Source organism: Lycorma delicatula, chromosome 2 (assembly GCF_047948215.1).
Source record: "Lycorma delicatula isolate Av1 chromosome 2, ASM4794821v1, whole genome shotgun sequence".
NCBI lineage: Eukaryota > Metazoa > Arthropoda > Insecta > Hemiptera > Fulgoridae > Lycorma > Lycorma delicatula.
Genome location: NC_134456.1, coordinates 161,598,174 through 161,619,837, shown reverse-complemented (window position 1 = coordinate 161,619,837; position 21,664 = coordinate 161,598,174). Strand labels below are relative to the sequence as shown.

Genomic DNA, 21,664 nt, shown 5'->3' with positions numbered 1-21,664 from the left:
TATCGTAGATCATATGTTTCAACGATTTGAGCGAATGATGGGGATTATGATGGACATGATGTTCGGACTATTCTTGAGTCGTCTTGAGAGGAAATGAACAACTTTTTCAGACAAGCAATCTGGAATGCTAACGGGTTGTCTGGCAAAAGGATCGATTTGAAAGAGTTTTTAAATGTTAATAAAATAAACGTAATGCTTGTGTCTAAAACACGGTTCAATGATAGATATTTTGCCAAGTTTTATGGCTATACAAGGCATTGCACCAACCAGCCATCAGGGAATGTGTACGGCGGTACAGCTGTTATTATCAAAAGCACGTTTTCTCAGTATGTATCACATGAACACAAGCAGGCATCTTTACAAGCCACTACCGTGGTTGTCCATGGTGGACGATCAAGGTTTTCTGTCTCCTCCGTTTATTGTTCACCACGACATGCTCATCAGAATATTTCTAATGGGAAGGCTTCTAGGTATACCTTCTGAAAAGCTGCAAAATCGTTCGGGAGGCCCCTGCAATCTATTCCTCCTCTCTGTAAATTGACGGAACGTGGGCGAAAAGTTTTCAGGAGAAGGCGAACTTATTTTCTTGACACTTTTCCGTCGTATTCCAACCCAATTATATCGAGATAGATACAGAGAAGATCGGAGAAATATTCGATTATTCGGCTTCTTATTACCAAAAGTCCTTACCAATTACGCGCTTTAGGGTACATGAGGTCTCTTCAGTCATTAACGATGAAATACATTCAGCAAAGGCGCCGGGGTATGATTTGATCACCGGTCGGGTTTTCCAGGCATGCGATACATTTGGTTACTTTGATTTTTAATGCTGTTGTAGGAATTGGTCATTTTCCTGGTCCATAGAAAATTTAACAGATAATTGTGATGCAAAACCGGGTAAAGATCCGACAAATGTAACGTCTTATAGGCCTGTCAGCATGCTAGGAGCTTCAGCTGACAGGCACCAAGAAGACTGAAGCAATTAGTGGTCGATCAAATTCCGGCTCACCAATCTGGACTTAGGGAGGTACATACTGCTGTCGAGCAGGCAAACAGGATTTTTAACGTCATAAATTATGGATCTGGACGAGAAACAGTACTGTTCATCGTCTTTATTCAATGTCTGTCAGGCTTTTCACAAGGTTTGGCATGTAGGGTTCCTCAATAGACTGAAGAAAGTTTTCTACGTAGTACTAAAATCTTACCTAGAACACAGGTATTTCAGGATAAAAATGGAGAGGTTTTGACGGATTTGTTCCGTATTCAATCGGGGGTACCTGAAGGAAGCGTTCTCGGACCCAACTTTTATGTTCTGTTTTCAGCTGACTTGCCAATTACGGCAGATACCACAGTTACAACGTTTTCTGACGATACGGCAATTCTTACTCTTCACGAAGATCCGGCCACTGCGGCTCGTTTAATTCAAAATTATATCACTTTCCTCGAATTGTGGCTTATTATGTTGGAAGATAAAAATAAACGAAACAAAATCAAAGCACGTGATTTTCATCCTTCGTAAGGAACACTGTCCTCCTGTTTCTATCTTCAATATTCCGATTCTGAGATCTTAGAACTGAAAATATTTGAGTTTTAATCTTGACCGACGACTTACTTGGGCGAAACATATCTAAGCGAAAACAGTTGGATCTCAAATTCAATAACATGTACCGGCTGATAGGACATAGATATTGACTTTCTGTGGAAAGTAAATTATTAATTTATAAATCAGTTTTGAAGCCTGTTTTGACTTACAGGCTTGAATTTTGGGGTACGACGTGCAGTTCCAGTACTGACATACTTGAACGCTACCAGACAAATACACTGCGAAAAATGCTACACACACTCTATGCATAAGCAAGAAGCCTTATGTATAATGATCTTAAGTTGCAAACCGTTCGGCAGGTAATCTCTCTGGTCAGCCTACGTTATCAAAAGCATTTGGATCGGCCCCCGAATTATTTGGCGGTCAATTTATTGGATAGTATGGTCAGTGATTTTTCAAGATTGCTGAGGAATAATATTCTTGCTTTGCCTTATCGTTTAAATTAGGTGTCTTTATGGTCTGGCTGTATGGAGTGCTCTTCTATTTCGTTGTTGATGTTAAGTCACCAGCCGCTGGGTCTGTGATTATTTAATGTTAGTTTAAATAGATCTTATTTACTTATTGCTCAATTATCTTGCTGAACAGATTGTAAAGTTGCTGTGTCGTTATAATAAAAAAAATAAAAATATTTGATATAAAATATCTTTATTTCGAACATTATGAATCTATCAAATTTATTAACATTTTCCAATAACATGATATTTTAAAGGCATTTATTGCGTTTCATTTGAAAATTGTACAAAATATTCCATAATTTAAAATTGATTATTTTGAAGAATTACATTCGAATTTTAAAATGTACGCGACTCATGTTAGAAATTTCTTTTCTGCTAACGTTTTTGAATATTTTCGTTTCATAAAATGTTATTGCCTAAATAACGAACTATTTTGGCTTCGGTTAAATAATGTTCTTTTATCTAATTGTTTAATGCATTATCAGCAATTCTCGTAACATTTATTTACTTTCTATTACTTTTTTTTATTTTTAATTGTAATTACTAATGAATCTATAACTTACAGAATGTTTTTAATTCTATTTTTTCAGCTAGAAGAAGAATATGATCAGGAAATCTTAATCATATTCTGTCAAAAATCATACTTGTAATAAAATTCTCTCCTTTACAGTTTTTCTTCGATTTAAAATTTTTCATTTATTTCGTTTTTTTATATACAAGTAATTGATGTATACTACATCCGACCTTGTTTCATTCCTTTATATAATGGAGTTTATATTTCTTTTGTCCATTTACAGCTAACTAGTTTATATAAATATAATAAATAACTCTTATTTCTCGGCAAAGTGACATGCACTGTCTTATTTGTATATTTAAATGAATTTTCTTCGCAAATTTTCAACTTCGAACAAAACAAAAATCATGGCAGACAACATCGTTGTGATTTCCATATAACCTACTATTTGGAATCATCTATTATATCAATATTCTCCTTATAGACCTATTACATTATCTATAATCTTTTTTTCCCTTACGTATAATTGGACACAGCCTACATCCATACCCAACTAATATCGACAATACGCCCTTTTTTGGTAACGTTTGTATTCATTTTAAAATGACATTTTAAATTAAGATTAAAACTTCGTTTGTAGTCAAAAAAAAAAAAAGTACAGAGTGGAAAAATTATTGAAAAAATAGTAACAAAAACAAATATTTTAATGACCTTTCTCTTTCTATTGAAATATTTAACCATTACATTTTCTAGTTCAGTGAAAATTAAATAAAACATTGCATTAAGGTAGCTTGAATTGAAAATAATTTCTTTTAGATTTTGTTTTCATTATGAATAATTACCTCATATTTACAATAAAGTATTTGTTATTTTATAACTAGTTTTTCTGTAATGTTAAAATATTCTAAACGCTTTAGATATGTTCATTCATATTTTATAAAATTCAGTTTTGTTAATTTGTTCAAGTTGAATAAATTATACTGAATTTACTTCTATTTTATTTATTTTATCATTTATTGTTTAAATATTTAAACAAATTGTCAAATTTTTCTTTTCATAAAGATTTTTTTGTTTAGAAATCTTATTCATTTATCATACGTCATGATTTTGAATAATATTGTAATGAGTTTATCGATGCGAAGGCCTTTTTGTCTGTATTAATCAATCATTTTGACTATACATAGGTCGGGTGTAAATATTTAAATAAATAAATATATATATATATATATAAATAAATAAATATATATGTACATATATATATATATATATATATATATATATTTATGTAGCGATCACTTTGTTAATTACTATGGCTTCTGACAATGTGGCTTAAAAAGGGTAATATATTATGTTATATGCTAATGAATAATAGTAAATACTGCAATAAATTATTAAACAAAAATTACATTTTGGTATTACGCATAACTTACGCTAAGCTATAAATATTACACAGTTAAAATTTCTCACTCTTCATTCTGATGTGCGTCCCGGATAATATACGTATCGATTAACAATAAAAGAAAAAAAATTGTTTAAATTTACGTGAAATATAAGTTTTTTTTTTAAATAACCTGTTTTATATGCCGGTGTTTAAAATCTAGATTTTTTTCTATTACAGATTCTATTAAACAATGAATAGCGTTTAGATGAAAATTATTGTACAGACCATAACTCCACGAATAATTTTACACACACACACACACACACACACACACACACACACACACACACACACACACACACACACACACACACACACACACACACACATATATATATATATATACCTAAAGTTATTCTGTTATTAGGTATTAGCTACATACCTATAGCTAACAACAAGTATATTGTTAACTATGATAATCTTTTGCTGTACAGCCGATTATTCTAGAAAATAAGATTTAGTTTTTACGATGTAGGTATTAAAATATTCATTTTAATTAAAAATTTATGAGAAATTTCGAAGAAAAAGAAATTGCCTACTCTCGACGCCATTATTTTATTTTCATATTTAGAATCTCATCCTTGTTAGAAAGGTTTTGTTACAGCACTGAAAGCTAACAATTATACCGCCAAGTAAAAAAGCATTTTATGATTACAAGAAGAGAATCGATTGTATTCATCTCTAACAAATGGTCAATTTTTTCGGGCCAATTTTAATGAAAAATCATTGTTCCTTCTCAATTTTTCTTCCATTCCAATTTTAATTGAGATATTGGTATATGAATATTATGTACTTTGATATAGCTGTTAAAAAAATTTCAAAACAATTATCTTCTTTACGAGTTTAAGTAGTTATTTTTAAAAAAATTAAAAATATTGTCGCTTTATAAAAATCGAACTTTAAAAAATCTATTTTTTAAGGAGGAAAACTCTTTTCATAACAATATACAAGCACTAACTTTTCTATAGTCTCTTAATGAAGTTACGATGTATTGAAATTACGCAACGGAAAAACGTGGTTAAAAACAAGGATTTTTTTTTAGCCGAAATTTCCTTCTTTAATATGCTATTTCTATAAAAATTCCTTCTCACAATAATAACAATAAAAAACATAAGTAATTCTACGACGATATAAAAGTCGATCAAATCTCAGAATGTATTTGCCACATAATTCAATGAATTAAAATTTATTAAAATTTAAAGTGATGTAATGAAGTTAAATTCTGAGTTTTTAAACAACTTTTATAAAAATAACTCCGTAAAATTTTGATTAAATTTACAAATTCTTCTGAAGTGGAAAAATCTATTAAGATTATTACTTATAAAATAAAATATTGAATATTTTAATACATTTTCTCTATTATGAATTATGTAAATACTCTTTGTTAGTGGCTTTAGCTAAGATTATTTTTAGTCTCCCTATGGAATGTATTTATAAAGTATTAAGATTTACTTTCAAATACACGGGCTACTTATTATCTGAAATGTTATTCACATCAAAATAATAGAATGAAAAGCGAATTAGATGATTCATTGAACATCAAAACACAATAAATTATTGATAGATAAATCATAAAATTGCATGCAGCTATATCTGTATATTCTTATTTTACTTCTTTGAATACACAAAATTTCCAACTCTTCTGTAACGTGCATAAAGTAAATATTATAGAATAAGGGGAGGATGAGGAGAGAATAAGTGTTTGAGAGAGAGAGAGAGAGAGAAATAAAGACATTAGTATGCTAGAACTGACAGAATGGGGGAAGGGATTAATGCATGTTAACTCCCTCAGGACTACTTCAGTTCCCATTTGCAAAGGTCTTTGTATCTTCCTTCTTACTAACTAATCCCGTTAAACAGGTATCATTCTATTCCAGCTGTACTCATCTTGTGATCATACTGCATCCTACAATATGTCATTGTCATTACTTTTACTGACTCGTAAATATGGCTAATTACTTGTTAGGTCTAATTTAAAAATTTTAAAAAAATAATTAGCTGATAAAACTTTTTTATTGTTGCTTTCGTTTATGCAAAACAAAATGTGAATTAAATTTACTGTAATAATGCCGATCATATAATAATTCAGGTCATATCATTATAATATTAAGTTCTTAAATTTCTGAGTTAATAAATTAATAGTAGAGACCTTTTTAGTACGAAGAAACCTTAAACACTTTCTAATTGCCTATACCTCTCCAGTCTTTCAATAAAATTTTACCTTAGCTCGATCAAACCGAAAAAACATCGCATTATAAAAAAAAATAATAATATTCGTATATTTCTTTTAATGATATAAAATCGTTACTTTTTTAAATAATGTTTTGTTCGAATACATTTAATAATTTTATTTTTATCATAACTGTTTTCAATTAATAAAAAAAAAATTACCAAATCTAGTTCAAATATTTCTTCAAGAGTAGGATTCAACCTTAAATTATAAACCTAAAAATCAAATCCGAATTAATCGTATCTTTTAATTAAATTAAAAATGTTTAGTTTTTAAAATTAACTCCACGCTTTTTATATGTCCAAGACTTTCTTTCAGCTGAAATTCATGTAAATCTGCTGAGATGAAATAAGCTCGATTTAAAGTTCCTTTATTTTATTATTGTTATAAATAACTACGTTGGTTTTAATATTAATAATTTTCTTAATGAGTTGCAGAAAGCTTTCTTTCTAGCTTGCCTTTTTGTAAAAAATAAACTATTAAGATGCATAAACTGCTAAAGGAATTGTAAAATCTAGCTGTACGCCAAGAAATTTCCAAGAAACATCCAAATATAAGTTGTCTGAACTTCCAGAATTATTTAAAAAATTATAGACGAATTTATACTAAAGTTATTCGTACTGCCAAAAGATTATGTTGTAATAATTTAATATCTTTCTTTCTTTTTCCTGTTTAGCCTCCGGTAACTACTGTTTAGATAATTCTTCAGAGGATGAATGAGGATGATATGTATGAGTGGAAATGAAGTGTTAGTCTTGTACATTCTCAGTTCGACCATTCCTGAGATGTGTGGTTAATTGAAACCCAACACCGGTATCCACGATCTAGTATTCAAATCTGTGTAAAAATATCTGGCTTTACTAGGACTTGAACGCTGTAACTCTCGACTTCCAAATCAGCTGATTTGGGAAGACGCGTTAACCACTAGAATAATTTAATATCTAACTGAAACAACAAATCTAAATCCATGTAGGTAGTTATCAAAAGTGAAAGTACTTTCCTAGGTTTTGGACAGCATTCTAAATTTCGTAGATAACAAACAGATTCCATTTTAATATTTTTGCGATATCAGCAAATCATTCTATCTAGCGCCACAATTTTTACTCCTAATAAAACCTAATAGCTATGGTATCAGAGGAGCTGTTTACAATTAGTTAAAGCCATCTTACCAACCATAAACAAATAGCTGAAATTTCATCTTTTCAAATAAACAAACATGTACAGTTTTGTTCTTTACTTCAAAAATTAGATTAAGAAGTGCCTCAGAGAGTTCTTGGTTCCTGGCTTTTTTATTATTCATTAGCGAACTTCTCAAAATCTTGACCCATTCATTGTATCCCTTTTCGTAGGCGATTACATCTAAGGATTATTACCTTTAAAGGAATTGAAAATTGTTAAATAGTAGCTCAAAAAATTATTCACTGCATGGATTGTAAACAAATAACTTTAGATGTGGATTAAGCCGTTGAATTGGGCTTTTTAGACAGACATAAAATTGGTGATCGCGTGGTTAGAATTTCCATTAATGATGACGATAATATTAAGTTGCCCACAATAAACAATTTCTGGTTTTTTTATTAAACAAGTGATGATAAAGTTCATTTCGTTTGTTACAAAATCAACCCGTATTCTTTTGTTTAAAGAGTCGTAGTATATCGTTTAGATTGTCATCGTTATTAAGTATTTATTATACCTAAAATACTCAGGTATAAAGTATAATGTCATCTCTTTGGGCTTCTCAAAAAGTCAGAACGAGATCTTTTTTTTCCGCAGTGTTTAATTTACAATTAGTTTCAATTTATTGGAACCGTAAGTAGATTTGAACAGAAAAAAAATGACAGAAAGAGGTTTCCATTGAAATCCCACAAATTTCCCATTGTATAAACTCATACGTATGCATATCTTGTACAGTATACATAAATATGTAATAAACATAAATAAGGACATACAAAGATGAGTGCAAGGAATATAGGTGAAGTTCAGAACATAAAAAGCAAAGAAAACACCAAAAAATAGTATTCTCACAAAAATAAACTAATCACAAAAAATAACTAATCACACTATGGAACAGTAAAAAAAATTCAAAGAACCAATAAAAGTGAGGGAACAAAATTAAGAATAATTTTGACGATGCACAATACTGTATGATAGCTGATTCAACTCAAATCTCGAACATACAGGTCTAATATATGCAGTCGCTTTAGACGCCTTGTCCTTGCTGTTATCCAGCAGATTAATCGCGAGCCAATTCAAATGTATTTTCAGTCTCATTTTGCATCTTGTACCGAATCTCCTCTCGAACGGCTGGCAATCCCAGATAATCGTGTATTTCAATTTTTTTCCCAAATCCCGGCGCTTCTGTAACCGCTGTACGACTTCGATGTTACTCTGACTTGTCGTGCTCCGTAGCTGGATTCCGTAGGTCCAAGTCAGTTTCAGGATCGCTGATGTTTTAAACTGCAGATCACGAGTTTATTAATTACAAAAATGAGCTGTCAGATTATTAGCTGGCGCTCTTCAAGTTTGAATCGTGTAGACCTATATTTAGAAAATTAAATATGTAATGTTATTCTTGTTTTAATATTGATGAATGTGCAATGTTTTCCGAAAAGAATAGTCCCTTTCTTAAAAAATAACAATATTCACAAAATATACAACTGAACTGATTTACTCAACACCAAACTTCAGCTTACGAGAAAGGGTTTATTATTCTGCTGTTGTCATTTTTTTAAATACTTTAAAACTTAGCCAAAAGAATGTCGAAACTAATTAAAAAGTTAATAGGTTAAAATTTATCGATCAAAATATACATTTCTTTTTAAAGTTGATTAAAACTTATAAAATAAGTATCATATAAACGGTATTGTCATACCGTTTGAAAAATCTTTCCTCTAATTTATTTAAAATACCATTAAAAAATTCCTTTAACGAAAAAAAATTTGAATTTGTAAATAAAAATAAATAACAAAATAGCAAATAAACACGATTTACCTGTATCCATTCAATGTATACGTGCATAAAATGTGCCCAAAATAATTTTCAACAGCGATTTCTGAAATTTAATATTTTGAAGTAATATTTTTGTATTTAATATATTTACTTGACATTATTACATGTATTTGTATTTAAATAATTAACAAGAACTTAAAACAATTATTTTTTATCTTACAATTTGTCTTACATTGACGTTATCTACAAAATATTATTTTTTTCCAAATCAGATTAAAAATTTATTTATTGCCGTTTGTTCCATGTTAGCCTACATTCTTCATGATATAAGAAAAAATAGATTTTAGACGTTAGAAAGAGATGTTAACGCTAATTCTGTTGGTTCTTTAGAAGTGTGAAGTCATTCATTTAGGACTTTATAAACAAATATTTATTAGATTTCAAACGAATCTCTCCTTTCTATATGACGATTTTATTCCCTGTAGATTATTTATTTAAAGTTGAGATGTGCTGAAATTCTTTTACTTTGTGTTCTTGTGGAATTTCAAGTTTTTTTTTTGATTTGTACATATACGTTATCTATTGATATGATAATTTTAACTAATTCTCACGTTGTGTGATTGAAAATTTATCATATTTACATTTTATTGGCCTTTTTTACGTAGTCATAAAGATTTTTAGTGAGTATTGAATGAATTTTTTTAATTTTTTTTTTACGTACTTGCAATTTATCCGTAAAAGTTTTATGAAATTGCATGCCTCTACTTTGAATCTTGATAATCTTTATATTTGAAATTTGGTTTATTTCATTTTTATAATAATAATTCTATCACATAACTAATATTGAACTTTATACAGTTCTTTTTAAAGTTGATTAAAAATCATAAAATAAGTATCATATAAACAATAGGATTTTTTGTTTAATTCACAGAAAAAATGTATCTGTAACAAATACAAATATTATAATAAATTTTAGTTGTATTAAATTTCTAATTATATTTTCGTCATAAAATACTTATTAAGAACTACTACCACAATTTCAATTAATATGTTTTAACCTAGATAGAGTTTAATTAAAGTCTCCAGTTAAATACAGTCATAGATTTCACATACCTTATGCTTCTTAAATGTATGATTTCCTCAATTACATCATTTATTATATTAAGAAAAAGATCATATATGAACAACATTAATTTTCATTTAGAACTATAATGCTTTAAATATTATTTAAATTATAATAAAACCCCACCGGGTTGGTCTAGTGGTAAACCCATCGTCGTAAATCAACTGATTTCGAAGTGGAAGTTCTCAGGCTCAAATCCTAATAAAAGTAGTTATTTCTATTCGGATTTGAATACTAGATCGTTGACAGCGGTGTTGTTTGGTGGTTGAGTTTCCATTAACCACACATCTCAGGAGTAGTCGACCTCAGTTTTTCAAGGCTAAAAATTTACCGATACAGTTACACTACACTGATAAGACACTAATTACTTTAATTGTTGATGCGACTATAAATAAAAGTATTAAAAATAACTGTTATAAAAAAAATTATGTTTTTCCAGCACAGTCAACTTGAGGTAAAAGTAGAGCTCCTAAATTTTAGTTACTTTATATTTCTTATTATTAAAAGTTTGTTTATCCTAGTCTGTTCTCATTTTACGCCCCCGAGGATTGATACCTACCTCAGGCAATTGCTTCCTACTATCAATGTGTAATACTATTGATGCTATTATTCACTGAAAGATCTCTGTACTATCCAAAAATTATTTTTTTAATAGTTAAAGTAAAATACAATACTTATTATTAATAAGTTTGCTGGTAACCTTAGCAATTATATTTCAAAATGTCAACTTTTCTTAAAGAAAACTAAAGCAAAAGTTGGCCAACGCCTAAATCTAACTTGATTTTATCTCCAGATGAAATACATTTTAAAGTGTTTAAATATGAACTAGTAATCCTTAAAAACCAAAATCTTTCCATTCTCCTTGATCATTTTCTTTTTGAAACATAAATAAAAAATCAGATGTGTGCAACACATGACTTCCTTGTACGCCTATAAAATTACATTTACAATTTTTTTTTTTAAAGTAAGTACATAAGATCCTATTTCATTAAAAACTTCTAATATTTTTTCTTCTTTTTTTTGTTGTTATTATTGAATTAGTATTCATCACAAATTTTTTTTTTTACAATGAAAGGTTAATTACTAAATGTTAATTAGTAGAGGTTTATTAGTAAATGAATATATTTAAATTAAAAAGAAAAAAGTTAAAAAAAAGGTGATAAAATCTGATCCGAACCAAGGTTCCTTCCCCTACGATCAAAACATTTCATTAATTATAATTTTATTTAGCCATAACTCTGGAACGAATGAAAATAAGTACGACTTATATATTGTTGAAAAGCTCTCAATGAGAGATTATTACTGCAGTTTAAGAAAGAGACCAAAATCCAATTTTTTTTTAATTTTAGGCTTTTTTGGGCACCTTTGGTTTAGTTGATTGCAATCAAAAGAGGAGGTGCATAATTAGATGTTTCAACGGTCCTACCAAAATTTCAACATCCTACGCCTAATCGTTTTTGAGTTATGCGAGGTAATTAAGTACGTACAGAAGTGACGCCGAAACTAGTTAAAATGCATTTAGGGATGGTCAAAATTATATTATATTTAACGAAAAATTATATTTCCGTTGTATTCTGGAAACCGAAATTTTTTGCCATCACAATACTTCCTTTACGTAGTAAAAGGAAGTAAATATGAAAATATGTACACAGTACGAAACTTCTTAATTCGTTTTTACAGTTTTTAGTTTTATTGTCTGATACACTGTCATTCATTTATTTTTATTATTTGTCTGTTGGACATAATTAGTGATATAAAACTATATAAATATTTTTTTGGGTTAATTTTTTAATTAGTTCAAATTTTTGTTATTAACGTACTGCATTATTTTGAAATATCAATTGTGTTATTCGTATATGAGATTCCTTGGTTCTACCTTTTGACAGATTACAGTAGATCCACTGCATTTTGTTATGTTTAATCCGGTACAATTAACCTGAAAAAAGCTAAACATACATTCTTCCCGAAAAGTTATTGTTTTACTACTTCAAAATATTCTACTTAGTAATTCAGTAATTAATAATTTCAATGGAATTTTCATTAATAACAAACCCATGTATTTGGTTAAAAAATATTATTTTAATAAAACGTTTAAATATTATAAATTTACGAAAAACATTCTATGTAGTCCAAAAAGTGTTGTATAGCAGTACCCATGAAGCAATTCTACATTAGCGAGCACAAATAGAGACCCTTTTTCAACTTCTCATTGAGAATCATTATTCTGTAAAATCCGCCTTAAGGTCTTACCATGATTCTTCAAGATTTTGTACTGGGTAACTATAATAATTTTATTTTGAATAGGATGGTTTAGTGGAGCGGGGGCATTCTAGAACACTGTCAGTTTCCCAAAAATTGTCTTTGAGTCTACGGACCACATTACAATGGATTCTTGTGCATCAACAGAGTTTCTTACCGATCTGATTTTTGCGCTTCTTTTGTTATTTTTCGTCATAATGAAAGACAGATTCATTAAGAAAAACAAGGCCATAATAAAACTTCATGGGCATTCTATATTTTATATAGATAATTTAAAAAAATTATACTTATTTACTTTTGATTACCGTATAACTCTAGAAGAATTTTCACCTCTCCATGATGAATAATTATTTACATCTGTCAGTCTGCCCCTTCTCATTTTCCATCCTTGCCCATTCTTCGGGTCCTGTACAATGTTTTTCTGTTTCCACTGATTACTCAGACCTAGCAGTCTCGTTTCAATCGGCTGAGTCGTAGTATGTTTTAATGTTGCTGGAATCAAATGTTTTATTTACATATCTTAATCGAAGCAATGTTAGCGCACGCAAAATAATAATTAAAAGTGGTGCTGGTCAATCTGATAACTGCTTGTAAAAAAAAAAAAAATACTTTAATATATTTGTTTATATATAAATGGCTGATTTAAACAATTAGATCGTGATATTAGACATACATTTTTATTAGACAGTCATTAGATAGCATTAGACAACCATAATACGATTAAATTAAGTACAACCAAAATATATAGTCTATGATAGTAATACTTCTCTATTTACGCTTGCAATTTAGCAGAATGTAGCTAAGAAAATACTTGATTATCTATAACTCTAATTTATAGTAGAATATTAAAAATTAACAATTTTTTCCATCATTTACAAATCATTCTACTTTAATTTTATTTTCAAATATTAATTAATGATTTAACATGATAAAATTGCACTTGATTGCATTATTGAAACCTTTATTTTTTGCATTATTTATACCCTAATTAATACTAAATATGTTTTAATAATTTGTAAAACATTACATGAATTGTAACTTTTTTGAGTGAGTTTATTTGTTAAAATCAATTCTTTAAACAATGAATTAGTTTTTCATTGAACAAATTGTTAAATGTTTTCTATTGTTTATGTCTCGATTCACTGATAATACTGTTCATTTATATACTTTTACTTTACTTTGTTTAACTGGATTAACGTTCTACTGTACATCAGTAAATAAAGCTTCTGCACATAACCAATTCCATGTAATGAAATAATCTCTCTGTGGAAATATTACTTTAGTGTATCAGTTAAAGAATAGAATTAGTTCAGCTGATTTCTCGTTTTTATTAAAAAAATTAGGTCATGTTTAACGGAGTGGTATTAGTGCAAACACCAGTAGTTAAAATTTGTTAAATATTTTTTATGATTCGTAATAATTTACTGCAATCTTGTTTTAGATGTGTTAGATTAATATTTGTTAGACCATTCGCGATAAAATTTTGTGAGATTAAAATTTAACATTGATCAGACCGATTTAAAATATTATTTCAGTCTACTTAAAATGTTTATGTCACAGTGATTTTTTTCTCACTTGATTTGAACCTCAATCGTTATTCAGGTAGAAAAGATATAAGTGGAATGTTGTAAGAAATCTTGAATTGTTTATCTTATGGGAGAGGAAATTAGCATGAACCCGACTTTAATCAGTTAACTTTAACATACTTATAAACCGTTACAAAAACGTATAATGTATAGAAAGTTACACCACATTGTTCTTTTCAACATTATATTATGAGCTTCTATGAATATATTGCTATAAACTGTTGTAGGCGACGTCATAAAATAAATAAACCAATTTTGGAATTATTATCTACATTTTTTACTCAGATAACTAATTAGTTTTAGTATAGAAAGACGGGATAGAAATGGTAGCCTATTGCCTTTTTCTCAGCGAGTTGCGAGTTAAAATTTACTGAAATAATGCTGATGATTCAATCTCATTTCTAAACTTACATATTGCTCACCAGAAGGACCGAGAGTTAGTATCTTAAAGTTAGAGAAAGGAACTTTAACTATCACCTCTTTGCGATTGTTATACCTAAAGTGCTTTACACAATTTACTGCCGTAAGAAAGAATAGAATAGTTTAAAGCTAACGTTTAATTTTTTCGACAAGGTAAGGGAACCTTTCACTTAGTAAAAATTAATTTTCTCCTTAAGAATATTACATATATTAAATTACTATATTTTTAGATAAACTAAATCAAATTGGATTTTAAGCCTAATATTTTATTGTTTGCAGTTTATGTATATTTTTTAATCTTGTTAAAGTTATTGTAAACTACATAGTTAAAATAATTTAAATATTAGAAAACATATTTACACATTTTTAAATTTCATACCATTTTGAAAATTAAGTTTGGGAAATGAAGAGATAAAGGGACCAATCATTCACAAAATAGAGACTGAAAATTGGAAAATTACAATGACAAAATCTGTATATTAATTATGTTTGTAGAAATATTATAGTTATTATATTATCGAATTTATGGTGCTTATTAACAGTACAAATAAAAATTTGTGTAAAACAATCGCGATTTGCTGCAGTTTTCATAAAATTTAAAGTAAACTTTTCTTGAGCAAAAAAAAAGTGACGTAAAAAAATACGTGTAGTTGTATAAAGTAACGTACATCCAGATGAAAATTGTATCCGTTTATAAATTAATTTGACAAGGGTAATTTTCAGATTTTAATTATGTTTGTTTTACGTAAAATATATTTTATACATACAAAGATTATATTACCTGGTAAATTAGCTATATTACGTTATATACTAAGGAATGAGTAGTAGTAGCTTTTTGACAATCTGAATAGCAAAAGGTGTAAATTGTTGAAAATTGAGTACTACAAATTTAACTTTTGCTTCTTGTTTATCTTTGAACTTTCACTGTCTTACCGAACTCATTGTTACGTACCGAGATGAGCACCTACTGAGATTCTGCTTTGTACATAGATTACTGGAGGCCTACTTGTTATTACTAAGAATAAATTTGAAATCTTTGTTTCATTTACGTCTCTCTTTTCACGTTTATTTCTTTACATTTTAGCAAGCTTCAGTAAATTCATAATGAGAATGTATATAAAACGGAGAGAGTATCGTAGTATGCGTATATGGTCGTTGGCTTCGTACGAGGATGTAAACAACTGCCGGTTAATTATAATTAAATAGAGTCACACCAACAACAGCGACTGGATTCGGTTTTAATCAACCCCCATTGATAATAAATTTGTCGTGGTGTGAACCCCCTTTGTGATTGCTACAGTATTTCATATAAGCTCATACGAATTGCACGTTTTGAACCCCCTAGGAGGGAAAACCCTGCAATCTACCCTTCCACTTTTGTCACTCCTCCAAACACCTCTCAACATCTCTTTATGAAAACATTTGATTTATGATTTCAATATTGTAACATTTGCTGTTATTAAATATATTATTTGTCTCTTATTAGTCTCTCTTTAATTTGGCGATATACCTTAAGAACAATTCCGTTAAGAATTAAATTATTGTTTTAAAATAATTGTAAAATAAGACGTTTGTTTTAAAGTTTAATTGTTATAACAAGAAATTTAATTAATAATTTTGTTGGGCAGTGAATTAATACCCAATTCTATTTACAAAGAACACAGGACTATGGTTTCACTTATAGAGGTACCTTATTGCACCAAATAAGATATTAATCATTGTTAACGGGAATAATTTAATTTTAGAATTTTAATTTAAAAAATGAAATAAATTTGTTGTACATAATTTTATTATAGTAATTTTTAACTGTTTTTAATAATAACATTTCTGACTATATTATTATATATTACATGATTACCAGTGGTGTATTATTAGTTTATTTTTATTAATATATTTGTATTTGTAGGAAGAATGTGTTTTTATATCCATCGGTATAATAATTTCAAGGATGTAAATTTTTAACTTTGTGTGTGTTGTGTGTGTGTGTGTTTGCGTGCGTAAATATACATACAGACAATATTACATAGTTACCATATATACGAATGTGTGATGTGTGTGTGTGTGTACCATACGTACAGAAAATATTACATATTTTAGAAGAGATATAAAGCACCGAATTATCTTATAAGCACTCATAATATACTCAAGTAATTAAACTTAGTTTGTATTTTGTAACCACAGGAAGAAGAAACAAGTTTATTCAGATCGATTTAGAACAGCAAATGCTCAATTTCAGTAGCATTCGCGTGCAAACTACAGATCATAAGATGGGTAGTTTAGTAACAAAAATAATAATATTATTTAAAAAAAAAAGTCAAATACATCCTATATCACACAGTATGAAACTAAACATAAACATAAACTAAACTAAAACATACTTAATCCATCGACAAAATAATGAAATCTAAAGAAAGTAGATTTAAAAAGCACAAAGAGAAAGCAAAAATTCTACTTAAAATTAAAAATCAAATATTAGCTATAAATTATCTATAGCGTCCCCTTTGGCAAGTATGACAATTTGACAGAGAGGCGGTGACGCTACCTCCGTAATGCTTAAAATAGGGGTTTTCGACATCTTCCATACATTCAAATTCATTTTATTAAATAGATAAGAATGATGTGTTTATGAATGATTGTATTTAAGAATCCTGAATAAAAATGTAATCTAATGCGCAAAACACTTTTTCGATTAGCATTATTTTTTATTGGAGCGCATCAAAGCCGCCCAGTAACAACTCTAAAAATATTCATACTTCAGAAGTGGTACGGCCAAGATCAGCTGATTCTGATCGGTCAATAACGACTCAGGAACGAATCAACCTATCTCCATCAAATTTGAACATGCATATCCAAATTTCAATGAACGGATGTAGTAGTTCGGAGTTTTTTGAGCCTCAAAATTTTATACATAGGCATAAATGTATAAAACACATCCTGTCAAGTATTTTTCATGATTTATTTAATATATACTTGTACGCATACATCTACGATTTTTCAAAACAGACATTTGTTTTGAATTTATTTTCAAAATTAGTGATCATTATTTTTTTACAAAAAAATTATTTAAGAGCAAGTATGACTATCTACGTGGACGTCTATGGAAAATTCCATCTTCAACTCTATGCAAAAAATTAAATCAAAACATTTTCTCTCAAGCTTAAACTTTCCTTCGATCATTTTCCTTCTAAATAGTTTGATTTTTATTTCAATATAAGATAATTTTTGATAATTCCACGTAGATCTTCAGCTCTACGCAAAAAATTAAATTAAAATATTCTGTCAAGCTTAAACGTTTCTTCGATCATTTTCCTCCTACATGAAGTTTCTTTTGTATTTCAATGTAAGACTTTTTTTCGACATAATACTCTATGTCTAAACATATTAATGTAGAGCTTTTTTTTTATACTACATATCAAAAGAAGACATGTGATGAACAAAATGTATCACAACTTCATTTTAATAGAATTCTAGTGTTTCATATCTTACTGAATTAATCCTGTAGAATTCGTTGTAGGATAAAAACAATACGTCTGTTATTAAAACGGGATCCCTATATAAAATATGAAATTGACCAAGTATCTGCATCGTTACTCGATTTATTTTCACACACGGGACTTTGACCATACTTGACTGGTCTGCTGAAAGAGATTGAAGCATCTAAAAAATGTAACATTATCCAAGCATGCTAAGAGTTTTTTAAGAATTACTAATTTTCACTTTTATCTTTTAATTTAAATAGTTTGAATTTCATATGATGGTGAAATAAAAATGAAACTATGATTATCATTTGAAACTATGAGTTTGAGAGTTGAAGATGGAATTGTCCATTGAGTTCCATGTAGATAAAGTCATACTTGTTCCAGAATCATCTTTTTTATAAAAAAAAGAATGATCACTAAAACATGTATTCAACAAACATACAATTTTGAAATTGAGCAATTAAAACATGCCTTAAAAATAACTACAAAAAAAAAATATTAGAAACGAATGCATCATAAATTATTAGTGATATAGTAGTAACAAACAAAGATCAAATCGATGAGTTTAAAAATTTAACTAGAACAATTTTTACAATTAATTTATTTCTAGTCTGAGATTTACGAATTAAAAAATCTCATCATTTTTCATTAATTATTTTAATGGATATTTCCAATGATACTTTTTGAAAAGCCAAAAACAATTCACAATTTAAAATCTCACGAAATATTTTAGAAACATCTTTTAAAATATAAGAAAATTGTAAAACATCTGATAATATTTCTTCGACGCTATTTTCATTATTTTCATCAACAGAACTCAAATTATATACCTCTAATTCATTAAAAAAAACACCCCCAAAATTTCATTAATTTGAATTTAAAACTTCTTCATTCATAATGCTAAATTCAGGTAAATACAGGTAGAGATACATTCATGAATAAAAAAAATATTTTATCATGCATTTTCGTAATCCAAAAAAATTCCAAATAATGTGAAAAACAAAATCGTGAATGCCGCTCATTATTTTCCCTCTTTATAATAGCCCGCTTTTGTACAACTGTTGGAAAAGTAAAAAAAAAGAAAGTAATTTATCATTATGATAAACATTGCTTGAATTCAGCAATTAATTTATTTATATTTTACACATTTTTTCAGGTGCTTTTGTTATATTGTGGAGAAGAGGAAGTGCGGTGTTGACAGCTGATAAGATAATGGTGACAAGAGACCCAAGATTCAGGCTTGTTGATGGTTTTAATCTTGAAATAGGCAACGTAATGCCACAAGATGCTGGAGATTATGTTTGTCAAATTGGAGATGGTGATACAAGAGATCAAATTCACACTGTTGAAATATTAGGTAAGCAGAAATTTAATTTATATTAACTTAAGGAGAAAGAATGATTTATTTTTAGTTTCATAAAAAAAAAAAAAAATTCACAGGAACGTCGTCGGCCATTATCCAATGATCTATCGTAAAAACTTATGTTTGACCTAGGAGTAACTGTACAGCCAAAAAAATTTGTAATTCATTCCTTTACAGAGCTCAGGTTTTTCAGTATCGGAATAACGATTAGAGTGGGATTTATTGCAGATATGGATTAATATAGAGTAAGTTATTAATTCATATTAGTAGGATGAACTCGTTGAACATGAAGATAATATATTTTATAAACCAAACGCTAGTACGTAAAAGTGTCTATTTAAACCTAACCGTTTAGTCTCTTAAATATTACTTAATTTGGTTTATAACATATGGCCATTTTTTTTTCTTTAAATTTTAGAGTAATCTCTATAGAGATTCAAAAAATAATAATTAGCGATTCCTAAAAATGTTGTATTCCTAATTTTATAGAATTTTATGCGTAATATTTTTGTGCAAAAACTACTCATATTATCACATAATTCGTAATGCACGATTTTTTCAAATTGTTTTATTTGATTATTCGTTTAAGTTTTAAAAAAATTTGGTTTTACAAGTTGGAGAAAATAGTAGTAATATCTAACATCACTACTACTTTATTTAGTTCATATCATATAATTAATAATTAGCTTCCGTAATCTAGATGAATAATTTTATAGGTAATGAATATCAATCAAGATAGTCGTTTTTTAAATAACAATATAAACAAGCAAATATACTGTTCAGACGCATTACCTTCACCTTGTCATAGAAAATTAAAACGTATACAATAAAATAAATTTTTAGAAAATATATTTTTAACATTTTGAAAAGGGATCAGACTTTTTGTAGTTGTAAAACAAAATTTTCTTGTCCTTTTTAGGAAAAGAAAATTTATCTGTATTGTAGATGAAGATTTGAAAAAAATACTAAAATTTAAATCGCAACTACTAAAATGTTTTCTTATTCGTACGCTTAAAATCCATTTCACACGAAATATTCCAACTAAAAAAATTAATATATACTCATTTATTCGTTAATAACATGTTTCTGCAACCAATATTTCTTATTTTTAATAAGAAGCTACAATTTCATTTGCATGAAACCTTTTATTAGCTGAATGTTAAGTTCTAATATTATTTTCAAAATATTTTTATTTCGAATTTTCTTTTTCTATTTTATAAAAAAATATTTTCCCTTGAATACGATATAAAGGATTTCATTTTGTCTTGTTATGTGACCATCTACCTTCAGTATTTTTCTCTTTTGACTACATTAGATTTCTTTTTACCCTCACTTTCCACGGCATCTGATCATTATTTTTCTTTTGTTTCTAACTCGTAATGTTTTCCTTCCACCACACTCACATATCACATGCTTCCAGTCGATTCCTTTTTATTTTTTTACATTCCAAATTTTACTTTCATTCTTCATATGAAAGAAACTTTTCAAAATAAAAATAAAACCAACGACATTTTCTGTTTGTTTTTCCTTTAAATTTGTAGTGTTTGGAGTCTCCTTTAGTAGCGGTGACTTGGAGTCTGACCCTTTCATTTGGTAGGTGTCAGGTTTAAATTCAAGCTAGGCTTAACATCATTCGCAAAAAAAACATCACTTTATATTTCTATGTTTACGCTTTAATATCTTTTAGTGAGTTTATTAAACAATTCCCTACAAACCTTATTGGCACAGACTTCAAAAAGTCGAAATATAAAGAGGATATGTTGAGTATTACTTTTAGATTTTAAGAGCATTTTTAGAATTATTTTATTATAACTTTATTTTAGTACTGCAAATTTGATTTTTAATAAATATGGATCGGCTTAAAAGTAAAAATTTACCTATATAACGTTTATAAGGAATACAAAAAATTTGAAACAGTGATTCGATAAAAACAAGATTGGAAATGCACATTAACAAATACTAAGCTTGAGTGAAGTTCGTCTGGAATGCCAGAATGCATATGAAGGGTTGTTATTTATTTTTTATAAAATTTTGAGAAAAAGTAATTTGAATATCGAAGTGATTTTAGATGTTATGTATAGTCATATAAATTTATATCTTTATTATTAAACAGTAATCTTCATTTCTAATTGTTGATCTCAAACAAATGTATCTCAGTAAGGGGAATGAATAAGATGGGTGATGAATGGAAATTATTCAGTGACCCAAAGGGGAATTGAACCCAAGATCATCTGGTTTACAA

General features: G+C 28.3%; 1 protein-coding gene across 1 annotated transcript in view; it reads left to right on the top strand.

The window, feature by feature from the left end:
• Positions 1 to 21,664, top strand: part of LOC142320294 (lachesin-like) — an 884,028-nt gene that overhangs the window by 676,611 nt on the left and 185,753 nt on the right. The window contains exon 3 of the mRNA XM_075358001.1: positions 19,216 to 19,416. Within this exon, the coding sequence (XP_075214116.1) occupies positions 19,216 to 19,416 (201 nt within the window). The remainder of the gene's footprint in view (positions 1 to 19,215; positions 19,417 to 21,664) is intronic.